Genomic DNA, 17,949 nt, shown 5'->3' with positions numbered 1-17,949 from the left:
GTGTATAATGCTGACATTTTTCAACGGAGATTTCGAATAAGAAGACATGTGTTCCTTCGTAGATGCTCTCTCAAATGCCTATCCGTATTTCCAATACAGGGTCGATGCAACTGGGAGAAGGGGCTTGTCACCACTCCAAAAATGCACTGCTGCGATACGGATGTTAGCATATGGCGTAGCTGCTGATACCGTAGATGATTATGTGTGCATAGGCGAGAGCACTACAATTGAATGCTTGGAAAAATTTGTTGAAGGTGTCATTTCGGTGTTCGAGGATGAATACTTGTAAAAACCAAATTCAAATGATGTATGATGCCTGCTACAAATGGCGTAAGATCGTGGCTTTCCTGGCATGTTGGGTAGCATTGACTGCATGCATTGGCAATGGAAGAATTGTCCAAAGGCGTGAAAAGATACGTACATGAGTGGTTATCGTGGAGTTGCAAGTATAGTACTTGAGGTTGTAGCATCTTCAAACCTTTGGATATGGCATGTGTTCTTTGGGATTTCTGGTTCAAATAATGATATCAACATGTTAGATCGTTCACCAGTGTTCAATGATATTCTAAATGACCGTGTTTCAGACGTAAACTTTACTATTAATGGTAATAACTATACTATGAGATACTATTTAGCAGATGATATTTATCATGAATGGGCCACATTTGTCAAATCAATCTCAAAATCACAAGGGGAAGAAACGCAAGTTATTTGCACAATACCAAGAAGGGCAAAGAAAAGATGTTGAGTGAGCATTCGGAGTGTTGCAAGCACGCTTTGCAATTATACGTGGTCAAGCGCGCTTTTGGAAAAAGAAGAAACTTGCAAACATAATGCAAGCTTGTATTATATTGCATAAATGATTGTTGAGAATGAAAGAGACACTTATGCAGGAAATTTTGCTCAAAACTTAGAATATGAAAATGTCGAAAATGGGTTATCACAACCTCAACTGGGAGAGGAAGATTTTGCACCATACCATCAATTTCTCCAAAGAAATGCCCAACTTTGAAATAAACAGCAACATAGACAGTTGAAAGAGGACTTGATTGAACACATATGATAATTTTACAATACATGTCATTAACTATAGTGCTTAACTATTTTTTTTATATTAAATAATTTTACAAATTAGTATAATGTCGAATTATATATTGTGTATTATTTTTCTATATGATTTTTTTAATATTAATATTTTGTAACAGTGAATTATTTTTGAATTTATAAATTTAAAAAATATTATTGTAAGAAATAGTAATTATATTAATTTTAATTATTTTAATTAATTAATTAATTAATTAAGTGAGACCGCAATATGGACTAAAGCTAGTTCTTCCTAATAGGAAAGAGAGAGATGTTTTAAGTTCCTATTTACTATTTATGACGCAAAAGCTGATGTGGAATTATTTTTTTTGACAGGTGGACTATAAATAAGAATTGGGATGAGTTTCTTAGTGGAGATGATGTTAAGAGCTTCTTCCAAATCTGACACAAAAGTCTGAGCTCTTGCATAAAAATATTTAGGGAAAAAGACAGATAGGTCTCTGACTTTTCAAACTTTTGACAAATATATCTCTGACAAAATTTAAATACAAAAAAGTCCCTGACTTTAACAAATGGAGGACAATTTAGTCCTTCCGTCTATTTGCATCTCATACACCTAACGGAACTGACTGACGTGGCTGAAACGGTGTACAGGTATCCGTTACGGTGCCACGTTGGAAGGGGAAAAAAGTTCGAAGGACAAATAAGTCTTTGACGTCATTTTACAAATAAAGTTCGAAGGACAAATAGGTCATTGAGAATTTTTTTTCATTATACTTCTATTATACTTTTATTATGAGAATTTAGTTTATAAAATTAGGCTAATTTTTTTTGTATGAAAAAAATATTGGTGTTTTTGTTGAAAATGGGAGAATGTGGTGTAATTATAGATGGGTAGATTTTTTTTGTGGGAAGTCAACACGTGGGGGGCGTGGTGCAACACGTGGGGGGCGTGGTGCAACACGTGGGGGGCGTGGTGAACACGTGGCATCATTCTGGCCAACACGTGGAGGCGTGTTGAACACGTAGCAGCATCTTAGCCAACACGTCGGGGCGTGTTGAATAATTTCCACAATACTGTAATACACTTCAAATGTCAATATTCAACCAAAACACCAATTTTCTTTCCATATTAAAAATAATTTATGATAAAATTATGCTTGTATTTTGAAATCTAGTTAACTTGTTTTATTCTATAATTTAAATTATTTGTATTAAAATTGTAGAAATTGGGCTTGTTATGTTTCTACTATTTTTCTTAAATTGCATTAGTTTGGTTTTAGTGCATTTGTGTATTATATTAGAATTTGTTAAATTGCATTAGTTCAGTTTTTATCATACCAGTGGCATTAGTTAGCATCAATTCATTTATGCATCAAGTTAGCATTAGTTCATTTGTGCATCATTCATGTATTAAGTTAGCATTAGTGCATTTGTGTATTATATTAGAACTAGTATTTTTATGCATAATAACATTACGAGAATATTTTTTTTAAATTATAGTTCACTTTGTTCTAACAGTATAAATTATGCATGACACAAAAGATTTATAAAATCAAACTACTTTTACAAAAAAGTCGTAAGTTGACAAAAGTTTCTGACTAAGAAGACCAAGATATCTGCAGATAAAAAATTAAATAATAAGATTTTTAGTTATTATTTTTATATGAAAAAGTCTAATTTTTTATTAGTAATTAATTTTAACATTCGTTATCTAAAATTTAAAATAATTTAATGTGTATAATTTTACATTTAAAATATTTTAATTGTAAAAAAATATCGAATGACATATTTTGATTTGTCAAATTACTAATATAAAATATAATTATATATAGAGTAAAAATAGTAGAGAGAAATATAAAAATGGAGAGAGGTAGATGAGAGAATTTAGGAAATGGGTTTATTAATTTTGAAAAAAAATTCTCAATAACTTATTTGTCCTTCGAATTTTTTTTGTAAAATGACGTCAAGGACTTATTTGTCCTTCGAACTTTTTTCTCCTTCCAACGTGGCACCGTAATGGACACCTGGATACCGTTTCAACCACGTCAGCCAGTTCCATTAGGTGTATGAGAGGCAAATAGACGAAAGGACTAAATTATCCTCCGTTTGTTAAAGTCAGAAACTTTTTTGTATTTAAATTTTGTCAGAGATGTATTTATCAAAAGTTTGAAAAGTCAGAGACATATTTATCTTTTTCCCAAATATTTATATAGTCTATCAGCTAACTCATATAGCATTGAGTCTGGATTTAACCCCTACTTTATTCGATTCTCTTTGTTATTCCCTACAAGATTTGGCAGAAGGTTAAATTTAGTATTTGGCTGAAATATTTGTGTACACAAGTTATTAACGGAAGATGGCTATGTTTGTTAACAAAAACTATTGGATCGCTAATACTATAATTTGTAATATATACAAGTGTAATTACCCGTGTCATGTATGTGATATGATTGAAATTATAATTTTAAATTATTTTTTAAAATTAATTTAAATTATAATAATTTGATTAATAAAAAATTAATATGTTATGCATTGTTTTTTTTTAAATTTAGTATTAATTGGATTAACTCTAAAATAGTTATTAATCGATTTTAATAATCTACTTTCTTTAATAAATCAGACATATATACTGAATGTGATCATAAATAATATAGTAATAGTTAAATCTACCAACAAATATATTGGCTATTATCACATTCTAAAACAAATTAAATATAAATGCTATTAGCACGCACTTATAAATCTATAAAATCGCACTGTCTTTAATTCGTGCAAGGGTTTATTTATCAAATAAACTTAAAATATAAACAAAAAATATTTATAAAATGGACCTAGCATCACTTGAAAGAATCATGGAAAATAATCAACTTCCCTTATCATCCATAAGAACCATTTCTATGTAATAAGAACCATTCCTATGTAAGTCGTGTTGTTCTTGTCAAATTTGGATGAGACTTTTCATAACCTTATAATGCTTGCCTTTATTTTTCAAACCTTTTCATTACATAATCTATCATAGGTAATATTATTGATAGAATCGTAGTTAATATCATTTATGTATGAAAAATAATAAACAGAAGAAGTTCTATGTCTGAGGTACGAATTTTTTAGATGATAAATAATTATAACAATTCACTATTAATCCTTATATATATATATATATACACACACTAATTATACACGGTAATAGTTAACAAATATTTTCAATGGAGATACTTACTCAATATATTTGTTATCGACATTAATTATATGCCAATATTTTTAGGAAAGAGCTAAAAGAGGAGATATATAAATATATATAGGAAGCATACATAAATTGCTACATTTTTTTTATTATCTTATACAACTTAAAATTATACTATCATATTATTATTAATTTTAGATACTTGCTATAATTATATCAAATTTAATTATGAATTTAAATAAATAACATAGATAACATTCAATATTATTTTTTTCTTTTTTACATTCAATATTACTATAAATATAAAAAGTAAAATAATTAATGAAAAATATGAGTAGAAAATAAAACATATTAATTAAAATTCAATTTGTTATCTAATTAATCTTGTGTCCATACTATATAACTTTATAAAAATGTTATGAATCGCAACCTTTTTTATTCTACGAAAAAGAAAAATACTATATGTAGCCTTTAGTAGTACAAAAAATATTTATAAAAATTAATTATTGATATTGATATTAATCATAATTGATTATTAATACTTTAATTTTTTAAAATATATTTTACCTTTTTAAAATATAATGCATGTACCGTGTAGACTTTATTTTTTTATTATTATTATTATTATTATTATTATTATTATTATTATTATTATTATTATTATTATTATTATTATTATTATCCACTAATTGATATCAAATTAAATGGGTCACTATTAATGTGTACATCAATTATCTCCTAATAAAATTATTACACTTGAATGAGAATTAGAACTATATCAATTGATATAATTAGAATGATTAAAAATATCGATGATTTATAAGTAGTTTAATAATGCATTAAATATTAATTTGATATAATTATAATGAAGATATTTTCTTAAATTAATATAATCATGCATTATTTATGAGCTAATTATAATATAATTAAAATAAATTTATTTAAAAAAAATTCATATATACTTTTCAGAAATTATAATAATTTTTTATTTATATATACGTATATATTAATTTTATTAAATAATTATATATATATAATTATATACATATACATAAATAAAAAATATATGAATTATATTTTTTTAAACTCCATGTTACTAGTCATTAAAAATATTTAAATCACATGTATTAATTTTTTTTGTTATAATTATTTCGTTTTATTATATATATGATTTTTTTATTTTACAATCGTGCAATAATATTTTTTATAATATTATTGCTATATATGAAGCAGCTTTATATTACTATAATTATATCAAATTTAATTATGACAGTAAATAAATAAAATAGGAAACAATCAAAACTAATTTTTTTATAGTCAAAATTTACTGTAAATATAAAAAATAAAATCACTAATGATTAAAAATTTGAGTAGAAAATAAAAATTCATAAGCTAAATTCAATTTGTTAACTAATTAATTTTATGTCCATATAATATTATTATTATTATATATTGATTAAAACTGTGAATACATACTAATAAAATTATTACATAAGAATGAGAATTAGAACTATATCAATTATATTAATTATATAAATTCAAAATTATTATTATTATTATTATTATTATTATTATTATTATTATTATTATTATTGAGTAATGACGATAATTCATGTGATAATGAATATTACCTATAAAACATCTAAAATTAAATAATATTCAAGTATAATTATGTGACAATTATAATTAAAAAAGTTACTATATATAAAATCACGTGAATTATTATTATAATTGATATAATAATTGCTATAATTGTTACATATTCTCAATCTTATCGGTTGTATCAATTTAACTATATCAATTATATTCAAATTAGTAGTCAATTATTTTTATGAAAATTCTTGCTATAATTAGGTTATACTTATGAGATTATCTTGTATTAATCGTTATAATTAATTTAATAAAGATATTTATTAAGTATATATGTTATCTATATTAATTATATGCCAATATTTATAAAAATGAGTTTAAAAAAGTGATATATAAATATATATGATATTATTGCTATATAAAAAATAAATTTAAATAATATATTAAATATTAATTTTAAATAATTATAAGTTTGTTGTACACAAGTTATTAACGGAAAATGGCTATGTTTGTTGACAAAAACTATTGGATCGCTAATACTATAATTTATAATATATATTAATCAATTTTGTACTTTATTATCGAATTTTTGTTTTTAAGTGGGAAAGGATTATATTTTATTATATTAAATTTAAAACTATTGTCTATTATTATAATATAAATTTCTCTTCTGCTTTTAGATGAATAATAAGTTATTTTTTATTTATGTTTTAAATTAATTTTTTTATTTCTCTTCTTCTAATGTTTGGCTTTTTTTTTTCTTCTTTTTTTTCTATTACTGTTTTTTTATATTTTTTCTTTTTCTTTGTCAGCTCCTTTTTTTTATCTCTCATCTTTTTTTTCCTAATATTTTTTCCTTCTTTTTTCTCCATATGTTTTTCTTTCTTCATTTTTTTTAATTTTATTTTAATTATCTCATTTTTCTCTAAAATAAAAAAAACTAAATTTAAAATTAAATTTACATAATATTTACATATATTACTAATTAAAAATTGTCTAATATAAATAATTTTGAACTACTTTTAATTTACTGTATAAATAACATTTCAATTAAATAATTAAACATAATTGCAAATTGAATTGAGCTAATCCAATATTAGATTAATCTTTTCTAAAGTAAAAAAATAATAAAGTAAAATAATAAAGATCTAATTACCTTTAAATTAGAATAATAAAACTCATACATTATAAAAATTATAAACTCGATAGTTATTTAAGTCTCAATTTTTTCATGTTATCAAATTTTTTTTAGGACATTATTTTTCATCACATATTTTTTTTTGTTGCCCACAATATCCTTTAACCCAATAAGTCAATGACTAATTCCTCGTGAATTGGAGCTCGTCCAAATCCAAAAATTAAATTGATAACAAAAACTTTTAGAAAATCGGCTAATTTTGGCAAATAATTAATCAGTCTTAAGATATAATTATTTATGTATTTTTATTTATTAATTTAAATTTTTAATTATGATATAATATTAAAATTTTTATGACTTAAAGATTTAAAGTCTAAGTTTTATTGACTTAAAAAAAATTCAGTATAAAAAATTAAAAGTATAAGTGTATATATACCTAAATGTAAAATAGTTTGAGCAAAAATTAAATCATTCGATTTGGTGCAGTAAAATTTAAGAAGAATTGAAATTATAGTGTTAAATTTGTATTAAATTAAAATTTAAAATTTTTAATGTTTAAATTGGAGTACCTTAAAGAAATATTTAATTATTTAAAAAAACAAAACTATACTATGCGATTTTAATATGATAAATTTATTAAAAAAATAAAATATGCATATCCTTTAGATAGGAATGTACATTAAAAAATCAAAATATAATTAATCGATTAAAAAATTATAATCACATTTTAATTAATTAATTTAATAAAATGATTTTAAAAATTATATTCTTATTATTTAAAATTAGTTAATTAAAACCAAATTTAAAAAACTAATTTTGAACCGGCTAACCAAATTTAGAAAAACCCTGTTTTCAAAAGTCAAATCTCTAAATTCTAAGCAAAGTTCTAAAAATCGGTTCGAATTGACCGAATCATGAATCGACGCAAAAAACAAATCGATCAAAGGTTAAAAATCGTAGATTTTAAAAACCGTCTTTGAATCATTGAACTGGTCAGAAATGGATCGGTCGAATGGAACTATAATTCGGTCGGTTTTTTAATTTTGCTGAAACGCCATCGTTTGGCTGTGTAGAGGAACCCGAACCCTAATTCCAGCCTAACCAAAACGCACTCTCTGCCTCTCTCACACTCAGCCACTGTCCAGAGCTCCTCTGAGCTCCTGCTCCTCCCTCACTTCCGTCCAGCCAACCCTGCTACCGTCGCCGTCGTAACTTCTAACTTCAAACAGCCACCGTCGCAACCTTCCAACTTCGAACAGCCACAGCTTGCTCCCTCACTTCCCCTCCATCGCGCAGCAAACGTCGCAAACTTCCTTCCCTCCATCGCGCAGCCATCGTTCGAACGTCGAAGCCTCCATCCCGCAGCCACTGTCCCGCCGCGCCAGCTCTGTTCCACTGCGTTCCTGTCCCTTCAGCGGCGTCAGCTCTGTTCCATCGAGCAGCCCTTCCCTCGAAGGTTTTTTTTTTTGTAACTGTAAGTGTGGTTTTAGTTTGTTAGTTAATCATTTAATCTGTGATTTAATTCTGATATTCTTGATTCAACCTTGCTACTGTTAATTTTTTTTATTGTGTATCACTGTGTCTAATTATCTATGTTGAGATTAATGGGTTGTTGTAAGCCTACAATATTGTTATTGAAAACATTGCAAACATTGAAAATATTGCTGATGGGCAATATCATGTGCAAACATTGTACGAACCGACCGGCATTGGCCTGTGGCAATACTATTGTTCTCAAAACCGCTGAGCAGACACCATTGTCTGCTTTGTACGCAGCAAAACTATTTCATGAGGTGGACATATTCTCTGTTAATGGAACCATGCTCATTTACTGGGTTGGAGGATATAAAGAGACATAGTTTAAATTGAAATAGCTTTGATGATCAATCTTTCTTCGGAATTTATAATCTGCTTAACAGGCTGGACTTCCTGAAGGTGTTTTGAATGTGGTATCAGCCTTTGGTCCCACTGCTGGCGCTGCTCTTGTAAGTCACATGGATGTGGATAAGGTGCCAAAGTATTTTAATTCTGCAGTGGCATTAGATTCATTTTATTGATATCTTTGTTACTAAAATAAGTTTCTTCTGTAGTCAACTAGATGCCAAGAATATACTGCAGCCCATGTCCCCTGTAGTCTCATGAAATTCTATAACAAATTTCATTGCTATTAAATTTTCAATTCAATGTTTAGTACTTGATTTTTACCCCATCTGATTATTGTTGCTGTGGGTTACATACAATTGTTTTATTTGTAAATATATACAATAATGTCCCTTGAGATACATTATACAATATTTAATATTCTTTGTAGTTTATATGACACTTATCTCCTTTGTAGTTTATATGACACTTCTTTCCTTTGTTATTTGGTTTTTGAGTTTGTATTTGAATGAAATTATAACATTGTGGAATATGTAGTACTTTTAATTTGGATGATATTTTAAAATTTATATTAGATTATAATTATACTTTAGTGTATTTTTATTTATATTTTATTTATTATTTTATTATAAAAGTTTTCCGGTTGAATTATGGTTGAACTGGTTAAATCAATAAACTAGTAAATCAGTAACCAGAACGGTTCGATGACTGGTTTGGTTCGCAGGATTGGTGATTTTTGGTAAAATAATCCCAACAAAGTTCATCGGTGACTATAAGAATTCGGATCAAAGTAGTCCTTATCTTATTTTGTTTGTTGTTTTCGTTTATTCTTGTTTGTTCATATAGAAATTTTGGTGATTATTTTCCCCATTTTTATGATCCTAAGACAAAATTCGTTAGGAAAATAAACTGTGATTGGTGATTATTCTTGTTTGTTCATATAGATAATGTATGTGGGAGAGAGGGTTATTTTGGGTGCATATGATAAAAAATAAACTGTGATTGTTTCAACTCCTCTCTTTGTTTTATTCCACAATTTGTGAAATGATTGGATCATATGCTTGTGTATGCATTAAGGCCCTTCCTTTGTACTTTGCTGTTTTTTGTTGTTTGATGGAAGAACAATATATTACAAACAACACATGAAAATGATTAATTGATGTAGAAAGGAGATAAAGTGAAAAATGGGGCTTTGAGTGGGTTGAGTAATGTCAAGCTAGAGACGAAGAAACACGGTTAGTTCAGTGGGATGGAGCAGATATGGCAAACAAAGTAAAGCATTAGAGAAGTATGATGGGTGCACTAGATATTTTTCTATGCTCAAGAGGTTTTGCTGGAATTCACTGATTTTTATTTTTCGGATAGGAAGAATTCACTGCTTGATTAACTCCTATTTGCTATCGTGTACAATTTAGCAGAATTTGTTATGAGCATTCTATAATTGTGTTCTCTTCTGTTGGTCATTTTATCACTTGCTAATCCAAATATCCTATACTTGAGCTTAAACAAGTGTCTTCACTCTTCAGTCCAAATTTTCTTTTAACTTAAATGCTTATGAATGAAATGATAGTAGAGTCCCAATAACACACACTTGATTATGCTGATTTCACTTCGACCATTCCAGATATTTTGCTCTTCGGCCCAGCACTGCTCCTTTGTGTGCTTCTTCCATGAAAGATCTTGTTACTGTATTTGTAGACTAGGAAGGTTCTGTTTTTAATACTTTGCTGTTTTTTGTCTCAATGGTGGGCACACTACATTTTGAGAGTTGATTAATTGATTACATTTAATTAATTTACACGTGAATTTTATGTCTTTAATTAATATGCTTTGGTGTTAGCGTTTTGCAAGCATGTTATTGGTTATTATAATTTCTGGTTCAAATTGTTTTACATTTTGTATTTGAAAATTTAGATGTATTTTCTTGTGTATGCATGCAAATTTCTGCCATGAATTCCATTGCATTGTTTGAAACTCTGATTTTTCTATTGATGTTAAGCTTGGAGATAGAATTTTTTGGTTATATTTTTCTATTAATGTTTAGCATTGTTTGAAACTCTGACTTTCATAATTATATTTTATGGCTTCTTATTCAGAATGAGGTAGCCGATCGTGATGTACCCATGTCAGAGTTTGCAGAGCATTCGATATGAAGAGGGTATGGCTTTCTAAGAAGTTCTCCTACATTTATGCATCTGGTCCTTCTACCAACCTCACCTTCTTTATGCAATCTCTGTATGCCCAATGTATAGGTAGGTGTTTAGATTCCACAGGTTTCAAAAAATGTAGAAAAGGCAGATATGCAAACTTAAAATTTATATATTTATGAAAATCCCACTACTATGTGATGATTGTGATATGTTTAAGCGCAGAAACTTTCATTTTATTAGCTTTATATCTTTATTTCAGTATACAAACTCTCTTTATGTTGCTGTGCAGGTTACATGTGTGGTACTGCTTCTTTATCACACAGATTGTGCAAAAACCGTTTTTGTATGTAAAAAAATTGATTGCAAAACCGGTTTTTGTATGCAAAAAAATTAATTTTTGTGTTAAAATCGGTTTTTCGTTGTAAAAACTGGTTTTTTAGTGTAAAAATTGGTTTTTCAGTATAAAACCGGTTTTTCTATACAGAAACAGGTTATTTTTTAAAAAGTGGTTTTTATTTTAATAACCGGTTAAAAATCGGTTTTTAAATTTCCTAACCGGTTTTGTCATGTAAAACCAATTTGGTTAATTAACCTAAACTAAGCTTTTGGTTAACCAAAAACAGGTTTGGTTTTTGGATTAACCATAACCATGTACAACCCTACTTTTATAGAACAGGTTAATGAAATAAATCAGGGAGTCTGATCAGATTTAATTTAGTCAATGGGTATCCTCTACACTTTTGTAACTACCGGAGAATTTCAATAATATTAAGATCCGTTTTTTTGGCAAGAATATAGTATATACTGTTACTATATAAAACCACAACTGAGCGCTGAACACAAATTTCTGTTTAGTTTGTTTTTGTTGGTTTGCCTATTAAAGCTGAATATGGATGTTAATGTGCAGTAACTGATTGGCTTTGTTCGAACAGGATTCTTCTGCCTAAATCTGTACTTAAGAAGAACACACAGACACTCCCGTGTCTGACGACAGTAGTTGGACGGAACAAGCTTTGGAAGTGTCAAAATGTACAAAATACATAATGTTTTGGTGGTCATCCGGCCCTTTCACAAGCAGTGCACTTGGTCACATAAGAAAATTCTGCCTTTCAAGAGGCTTAATCTTTGAGAGCTGGGTACATGTATCTGATTCAAAACCCCACAAATTGAGGCCCTAATTTTGACCATTACCTGGTAGAGGCATTTTCTTTATGATTGATTGTTGCCTTTGTTCATTTTAAACTGGAATATGGAGTAGACTCAGCACTTTATACACTCCTTTACTCTTGTTCTTCCAAACTATAGTCCAAACCTTTTTGTGTTCCAAACTTCATTTAGTCTCTTTTAATTTGAGTTTTTTGGTTGTATTGAGTTTATGAGAAAGAGTGAAGCAATTTTCTTGACTGTCATCTTAATTGAACCCACAATGTCTTTGATGTACAGAAAATTGAGAAGCAAAGTGGAGGCTTTACTTGGGTTGCTGGCCACAGAACAATGACTTTTATTCACCAAGTAAGTTCCAAACCGTTCAATCTCTTCACTAGGATTAATTTTTCCAGACACCACTTTCAACATTTACGGCTTCTTCATACACAAGCCGTGTCAAAGCATAATAATGATGATGTTACTGCAATATGCAACTCATTCAGAAGGGGTTGGAACTGGGATACTATAAGCATCAAATTTGGTACGTTTATGTTGAATGACTTGATGGTTGAGCGAGTGCTCCTGGAATTGAAGGACCCCAGTGATGCAAAGTGTGCCTTGGGTTTCTTTCATTGGTCCACAAAGAGGAGAAATATTGAACATGGAATTCGGTGTTACTGCATAGCAATCCATATCTTGGTTGGAGCTAGGTTGCTTAACGATGCTTGTGCATTGCTCGAATCATTGTTGAACAAAACCAAGGAAAGCAGCTCAAGGGTTATGGTCGCAGATACACTTCTTGGCTGCTACCCGGTTACTGATTCACATCCTATTGTATTTGATTTGCTGATACAGGCCTACGCAAAGCTAAGGCTGACTGATGTTGCTTTTGAGGTTTGCCTATATGTGGAGAAACATGGATTCTCCATCAGCCTCGTAAGTTTCAACACTTTGCTTCATGTCGCGCAAAAATCAGATCAATTTGGTCTAATTTGGGATGTTTATGAGCACATGATTCAAGAACGGACATACCCTAATCTAGCAACTTTGAGGATCATGATCAATGCACTGTGCAAGGATGGGCAGCTGCAGAAAATTGTGGATGCATTAGATAGGATTATGGGGAAGTGGAATTCTAGTCCTTCAGTGATTGTAAATTCTAGCTTAATTTTCAGAGTCTTAGAGCAGGGGAAAATGGAAGAAAGCATGGTAGTTGTGTTGTTGAAAAGGTTGTTACAGAAGAATTTGATTCCTCACTCAGTTGCTTATTCTCTGATTATTCATGCTAGGATTAGGTTGGGAAGTTTGGATTCCGGATGGGAGATGTATGAAGAGATGGAGAGAAGAGGTTTCCAAGCAAACTCTTTTATATATACATCATTTATAGGAGCATACTGTAGAGAGGGCCGAATTGAACAAGCGAATGTTTTGATGCAAGCAATGGAAGAAAGAGGCTTGAAACCATATGGTGAGACTTTTGATCATCTTATAATTGGATATGCTAATTTGGAGCAGTTGGAGGGGTGTTTGAGTGCTTGCGATAAAATGTTGAGTATTGGGCTTATTCCTAGTTGTTTATCGTTTAACACGATGGTAGAAAAGCTCTGCGCAAAGGGGCATGTGGAGCAAGCTAACTCCAGGTTGACTTTATTGTTAGATAAGGGATTCTCACCAAGTGATATCACGTACACTCATCTAATAGAGGGTTATGCCAAGAAGGACGAGATTCAGGAAGTTTTAAAGTTATATTATGAGATGGAGTACAGGTCTATGTCTCCTGGATTATCTGTTTTTACATCAATAATTCAGTGTTTATGTCATTGTGGAAAGCTCGAAGATGCGGATAAATATCTATGGATTATGAAGGGTCAGCCGCTAACCCCGTCTGTTACTATATACAAGACGTTGATTGCTGGCTATAGGCAGAAGGGTTACAGCATAAGGGCCCTCCATCTTCAGAACGAAATGGATTCTTTAGTAATACATAAGTGAAGGTTATCCTTTTAGAAGCTAGTTCACTTTTCTTTTTCGTAGAGTGCTAGGGGGCTAGCAACTTTTATGATTTGTAGCTATTAAGCTATCAATGATGATTTTAATGGTGTGAGATTGGTGTGAGATTTTATCCAATAGCTCACTTTTCTTTGCTGGTTACATGCCAGAATTTAATAAAGTTGTTGCCCCCTAGACTTTTCTTTTTCTATTTTCTGCAATGTATATATCAATAGCTGAAATGCAAGTTAATTTATTCTTATTCTCAATAAAAAATATATGTAAAAAAGAGATTTATCATTTTTCAAACCATTTTAAAAAAATCTGTATAATTTATAAAAAGAATTTTGTATAGAAATATTCATTTTCTCCTTCATCTTGGTTCTTTCTGTTTTCACCAGCTTCAACAATTATAAGTCTATAACCATCGAGCACCACCTTCTTCTTCTAACCTACAACCATCTTCTTCCACCACCAATTTCAGCCTTAGTATGGATGCCTTCTTTTTCTTATTGGTCACCTTCAACATAATGACCAAACTTCCACCTTCTTCATCATCAACCTCCACCAATGATGTCGTACTTCCACCTTCTTCATCATCAACCTCAACACCAATGATGTCGTTCTACATACAGCTGAACACTAAGCTAGTAACTCAAAAAGATGGTTGCACACGGGACAATAATCGAAATTTGTTAATAGGATACTACGACAGAGGAACCAACTTGACGACCTTCAATTTGTCTCCGCCCATAATTTTGTGAAACTCTTTGTTGAGCCAATGTACCCATCATTCTCTCGTCTCAACGTATATTAAAAAAAAGGCCTGAAAAGAGATGGTGGCTTCTTTTTAGGTTTTGGTAGTTTGTATCTCTTTTTATAAATTTAGGAGCACATTACTAAAGATATCTAAATTACTAAATTATTAATAAGAGTACTTTATCTTTAAATATATATTAAGACTTTAAAAATTAGAATTTAATATATTTTTTTTGTAAAATGACTAAAAAAAATATTTTTATTCTAAAATTTAAAAATTTTGAATATTTTTTTGCAAGTTTTTTGTTGTAAATAGTCAAATATAATTTTAAAAAATTAGAGATTAAATTTTGTTGTCGTTTTTACATATATTTTTTAATTAGTTATTCAAATATAACCATAAAATTTTAGATTAAATACTCAAGAAGGCAAATACATAAGTATTTGTTCCATATAAGTGCGTTTTTTTTATTATTTTTATGACATGTTAAAATTAAAATATTTAAATTGTTAACAAATTTAGAAGTGATTTAATAATTAAGAGCCATTTTTCGTTGTCTAGTCTAAGTTTAAAGGTTCATTTGTCTTTATTTAAAAATAAATAAATTATTATTTTTATTTATAAAAGTACAAAATATTAATAAAACTATCTATGAATAAACGAAATAAATTTTATATTCATGAAAGAAAAAAATTATTATTTCTATCCATAAAGGTTTGCAATATTGACAAAATTTATATAATTTTACCAAAATTATAATTAAATTTTATATTTTTTAATTGAATTTTTAAACTATTTTAAATTTTGTAATTAGGTCCTATCTATCGTAACTAAAACGTTTTTGTTATATTTTTTTTCTTATTGCACCTTGGAGTTGATTCGAACCAGTCTTGTCTTCTCTTTTATCAACTCATTCAAAAAACTTGCATATCCTATTAAAGCAAGAAATAAATTTTCTATTTGACTTCTTTATTGTGCCAGAATTTTAGAAAACAAACGTGTCTCTGCAAAAGCAATGAACCCCTTTTTTTTAATAGCTTAAACCAGTCACTTGGTGCATCTTTATTATCATCACTTGTTGCATCTTTATCATCATCAATCTATTTAAAGATGTCACTTGTTGCATCTTTATCATCATCAATCTATTTAAAGATGTTGTATTTTGACATTCTGCCACAAACAATATACACTTTACCATGACTTGTTATTACCGATGAAGAAAGAACAACAAATGTCTTCCCATAAAAAATTAACCACAAAAAAATCCTCAAAATATTCTGATGCTAATAAAAATAATCTCCATTTTATTATTAAAAAATATTTTTAAATAATTTAAAAATGTGTCAAAATTGTTCATATGTGAGGATAAATGTAGCTTATTAAAGTTTTAGTATCATGTGATAAATAGAACGGTTCATTAACTTTTTTATTAGACTAAGGGTGTGTTTGGATTTGCGTTGGAGAAGAGAGAAGCGCGTTTGAGCTTTTTGAACGCTTTATCTTTGTGTTTGGCAACATTTTTATCCTCTAAACGCAGAAGTGATTTCTATGTTAAATCCACGTTTACCAAAAGCTATAAATTCTAGCTTTTCCGTGTAGCTTTTCACGTTGGATTAAAAATTATGTTGTATGTACCAATTATATCCTTCATTATTCATATGTTTGTTTTTTTTATAATATTTTTTCTAATACTCTCTTATGCATATTATTGTTTTTTATAAAATTTTTGTTTTTTTTATTTATATGAGTTTTTTTATTGTTATTGTTATTTCTTTTTTACATGGAATATTTTTTTACTTTGTATTATGATTCTATTAATCCTATTAGAGTACTAAAGAATATTGAAAATACTAAAAAAATATTAAAATTTATTTAAATATTTAAAATAAAATTATAAAATAATATAAAATAATTATTTAAATTCACGTTCTTTTCCTAAAAGTGATTTTGAATAATGTAATCCAAACAATATTTAGTTTACTATAATCCATTTTGAATAAAAATTGCCAAACATAAACCACGTTAACACTAACTCACTTTTGATCAAAATCAATTTTACAAAATCAATTTTATACAAATCTCAATTTGCAAACTGTAATCCAAACACACACTAAAACATTAACGAACTACGTCTGTCTTTACGGATGAATAATTTTGACATATTTTTAAATTATTTAAAGATATTTTTATTGATAATAAAAAATATTAATTTTGTCAGTATCAAAATATTTTTGGGCTGTTTTTTGCGGTTAACATGAAAAAAATTTAAAGATTAAATTTTGATCAATTTTTATGCATACTTTATAAATGATTATCTAAACATTTTCACAAAATTTCGAATAAAATGGACAAGAATTTTAATAAATACAAAAAATCATTTACCACTTATTAAAAAAATTATATTTTTGGATATTTTTATTTCATTAAAAAATATTTTCAGAGTATTTTTATCATTAACAAGTTTAGAGAATACTTTTAACTCCAACTTGATAATTTTAGAACATTTTTAGTCGAATAACAAATAAACACTTAAACTATTTTTTAAGAAATCTCATTCATTTTGGCCTTAAAAAAAATTTTATTCTTCAACAGTCTTCGAAAAGTGATTTTGTCAAATATAGTAGCCTCTTTATTGTTTTGAAAATAGATAATTTATTTTACAGTGATATTTTTTAGATTTAATTATCTTATAATAAATTTATTAAAAATTTATTTATTCATTATACATATTAAAAATTTGATTATGAGCAGCAAAAGTAAAGTAGAGAAAACTAAAATTTTATGTAAAATTAAACACGCAAAATATAAAATTATAACAAAATTTAAATCGTGAAATTACTAAATTTAATAAAAAATTTGTAAAATTAGTCAATTCATTTAAAATTATAATATTAAAAATTTTAAAAATTAAATCAAAATTCTAACTACTATAAATATAAATAAGAGAAACCAATTTGTGTGAATAAAAGTTTGTTTAGAGCATTCCTCATCTTAACTTTCATTGTAATTATATTTTATGTCTCACAAAATATCACTTTAGTATTTATGAGATCTATCGTTTCGA

The 17,949-nt window shown here is 28.0% G+C and overlaps 2 protein-coding genes across 17 annotated transcripts; both read left to right on the top strand.

Moving 5' to 3' along the window:
* The first annotated feature begins 421 nt into the window (after positions 1–421).
* LOC140175079 (uncharacterized) lies at positions 422–748 on the top strand. Its single transcript, XM_072201990.1, has one exon. The coding sequence runs from the start codon at positions 422–424 to the stop codon at positions 746–748; it is 327 nt and encodes a 108-aa protein (XP_072058091.1).
* A 7,254-nt stretch (positions 749–8,002) lies between these two features.
* LOC112710617 (uncharacterized) lies at positions 8,003–14,434 on the top strand. Of its 16 annotated transcripts, none has more exons than XM_072202702.1 (6): positions 8,003–8,433; positions 8,879–8,944; positions 10,937–11,092; positions 11,923–12,184; positions 12,434–12,502; positions 12,640–14,434. In XM_072202702.1, exon 6 carries the CDS (start codon positions 12,686–12,688, stop codon positions 14,126–14,128), a length of 1,443 nt encoding a protein of 480 aa, XP_072058803.1. In that variant the 5' UTR covers positions 8,003–8,433; positions 8,879–8,944; positions 10,937–11,092; positions 11,923–12,184; positions 12,434–12,502; positions 12,640–12,685; the 3' UTR covers positions 14,129–14,434. The 16 variants fall into 16 exon arrangements, with proteins under 16 accessions (XP_072058803.1, XP_029144769.1, XP_072058807.1 ...); XM_072202706.1 differs by having other exon boundaries at positions 8,013–8,433; positions 10,937–10,998; XM_029288941.2 differs by having other exon boundaries at positions 8,013–8,433; positions 8,879–8,968.
* Positions 14,435–17,949: the final 3,515 nt, after the last annotated feature.

Source organism: Arachis hypogaea, chromosome 9 (genome assembly GCF_003086295.3).
Source record: "Arachis hypogaea cultivar Tifrunner chromosome 9, arahy.Tifrunner.gnm2.J5K5, whole genome shotgun sequence".
Lineage (NCBI taxonomy): Eukaryota > Viridiplantae > Streptophyta > Magnoliopsida > Fabales > Fabaceae > Arachis > Arachis hypogaea.
Note: the sequence above shows the minus strand (reverse complement) of the source record. Positions and strands in the feature narration are given on the sequence as shown.

Coding starts and splice junctions, on each gene's coding strand:
- LOC112710617 (XM_029288936.2), top strand. CDS start 12,485: ATGACTTTTATTCACCAAGTAAGTTCCAAACCGTTCAATCTCTTCACT.
- LOC140175079 (XM_072201990.1), top strand. CDS start 422: ATGAGTGGTTATCGTGGAGTTGCAAGTATAGTACTTGAGGTTGTAGCA.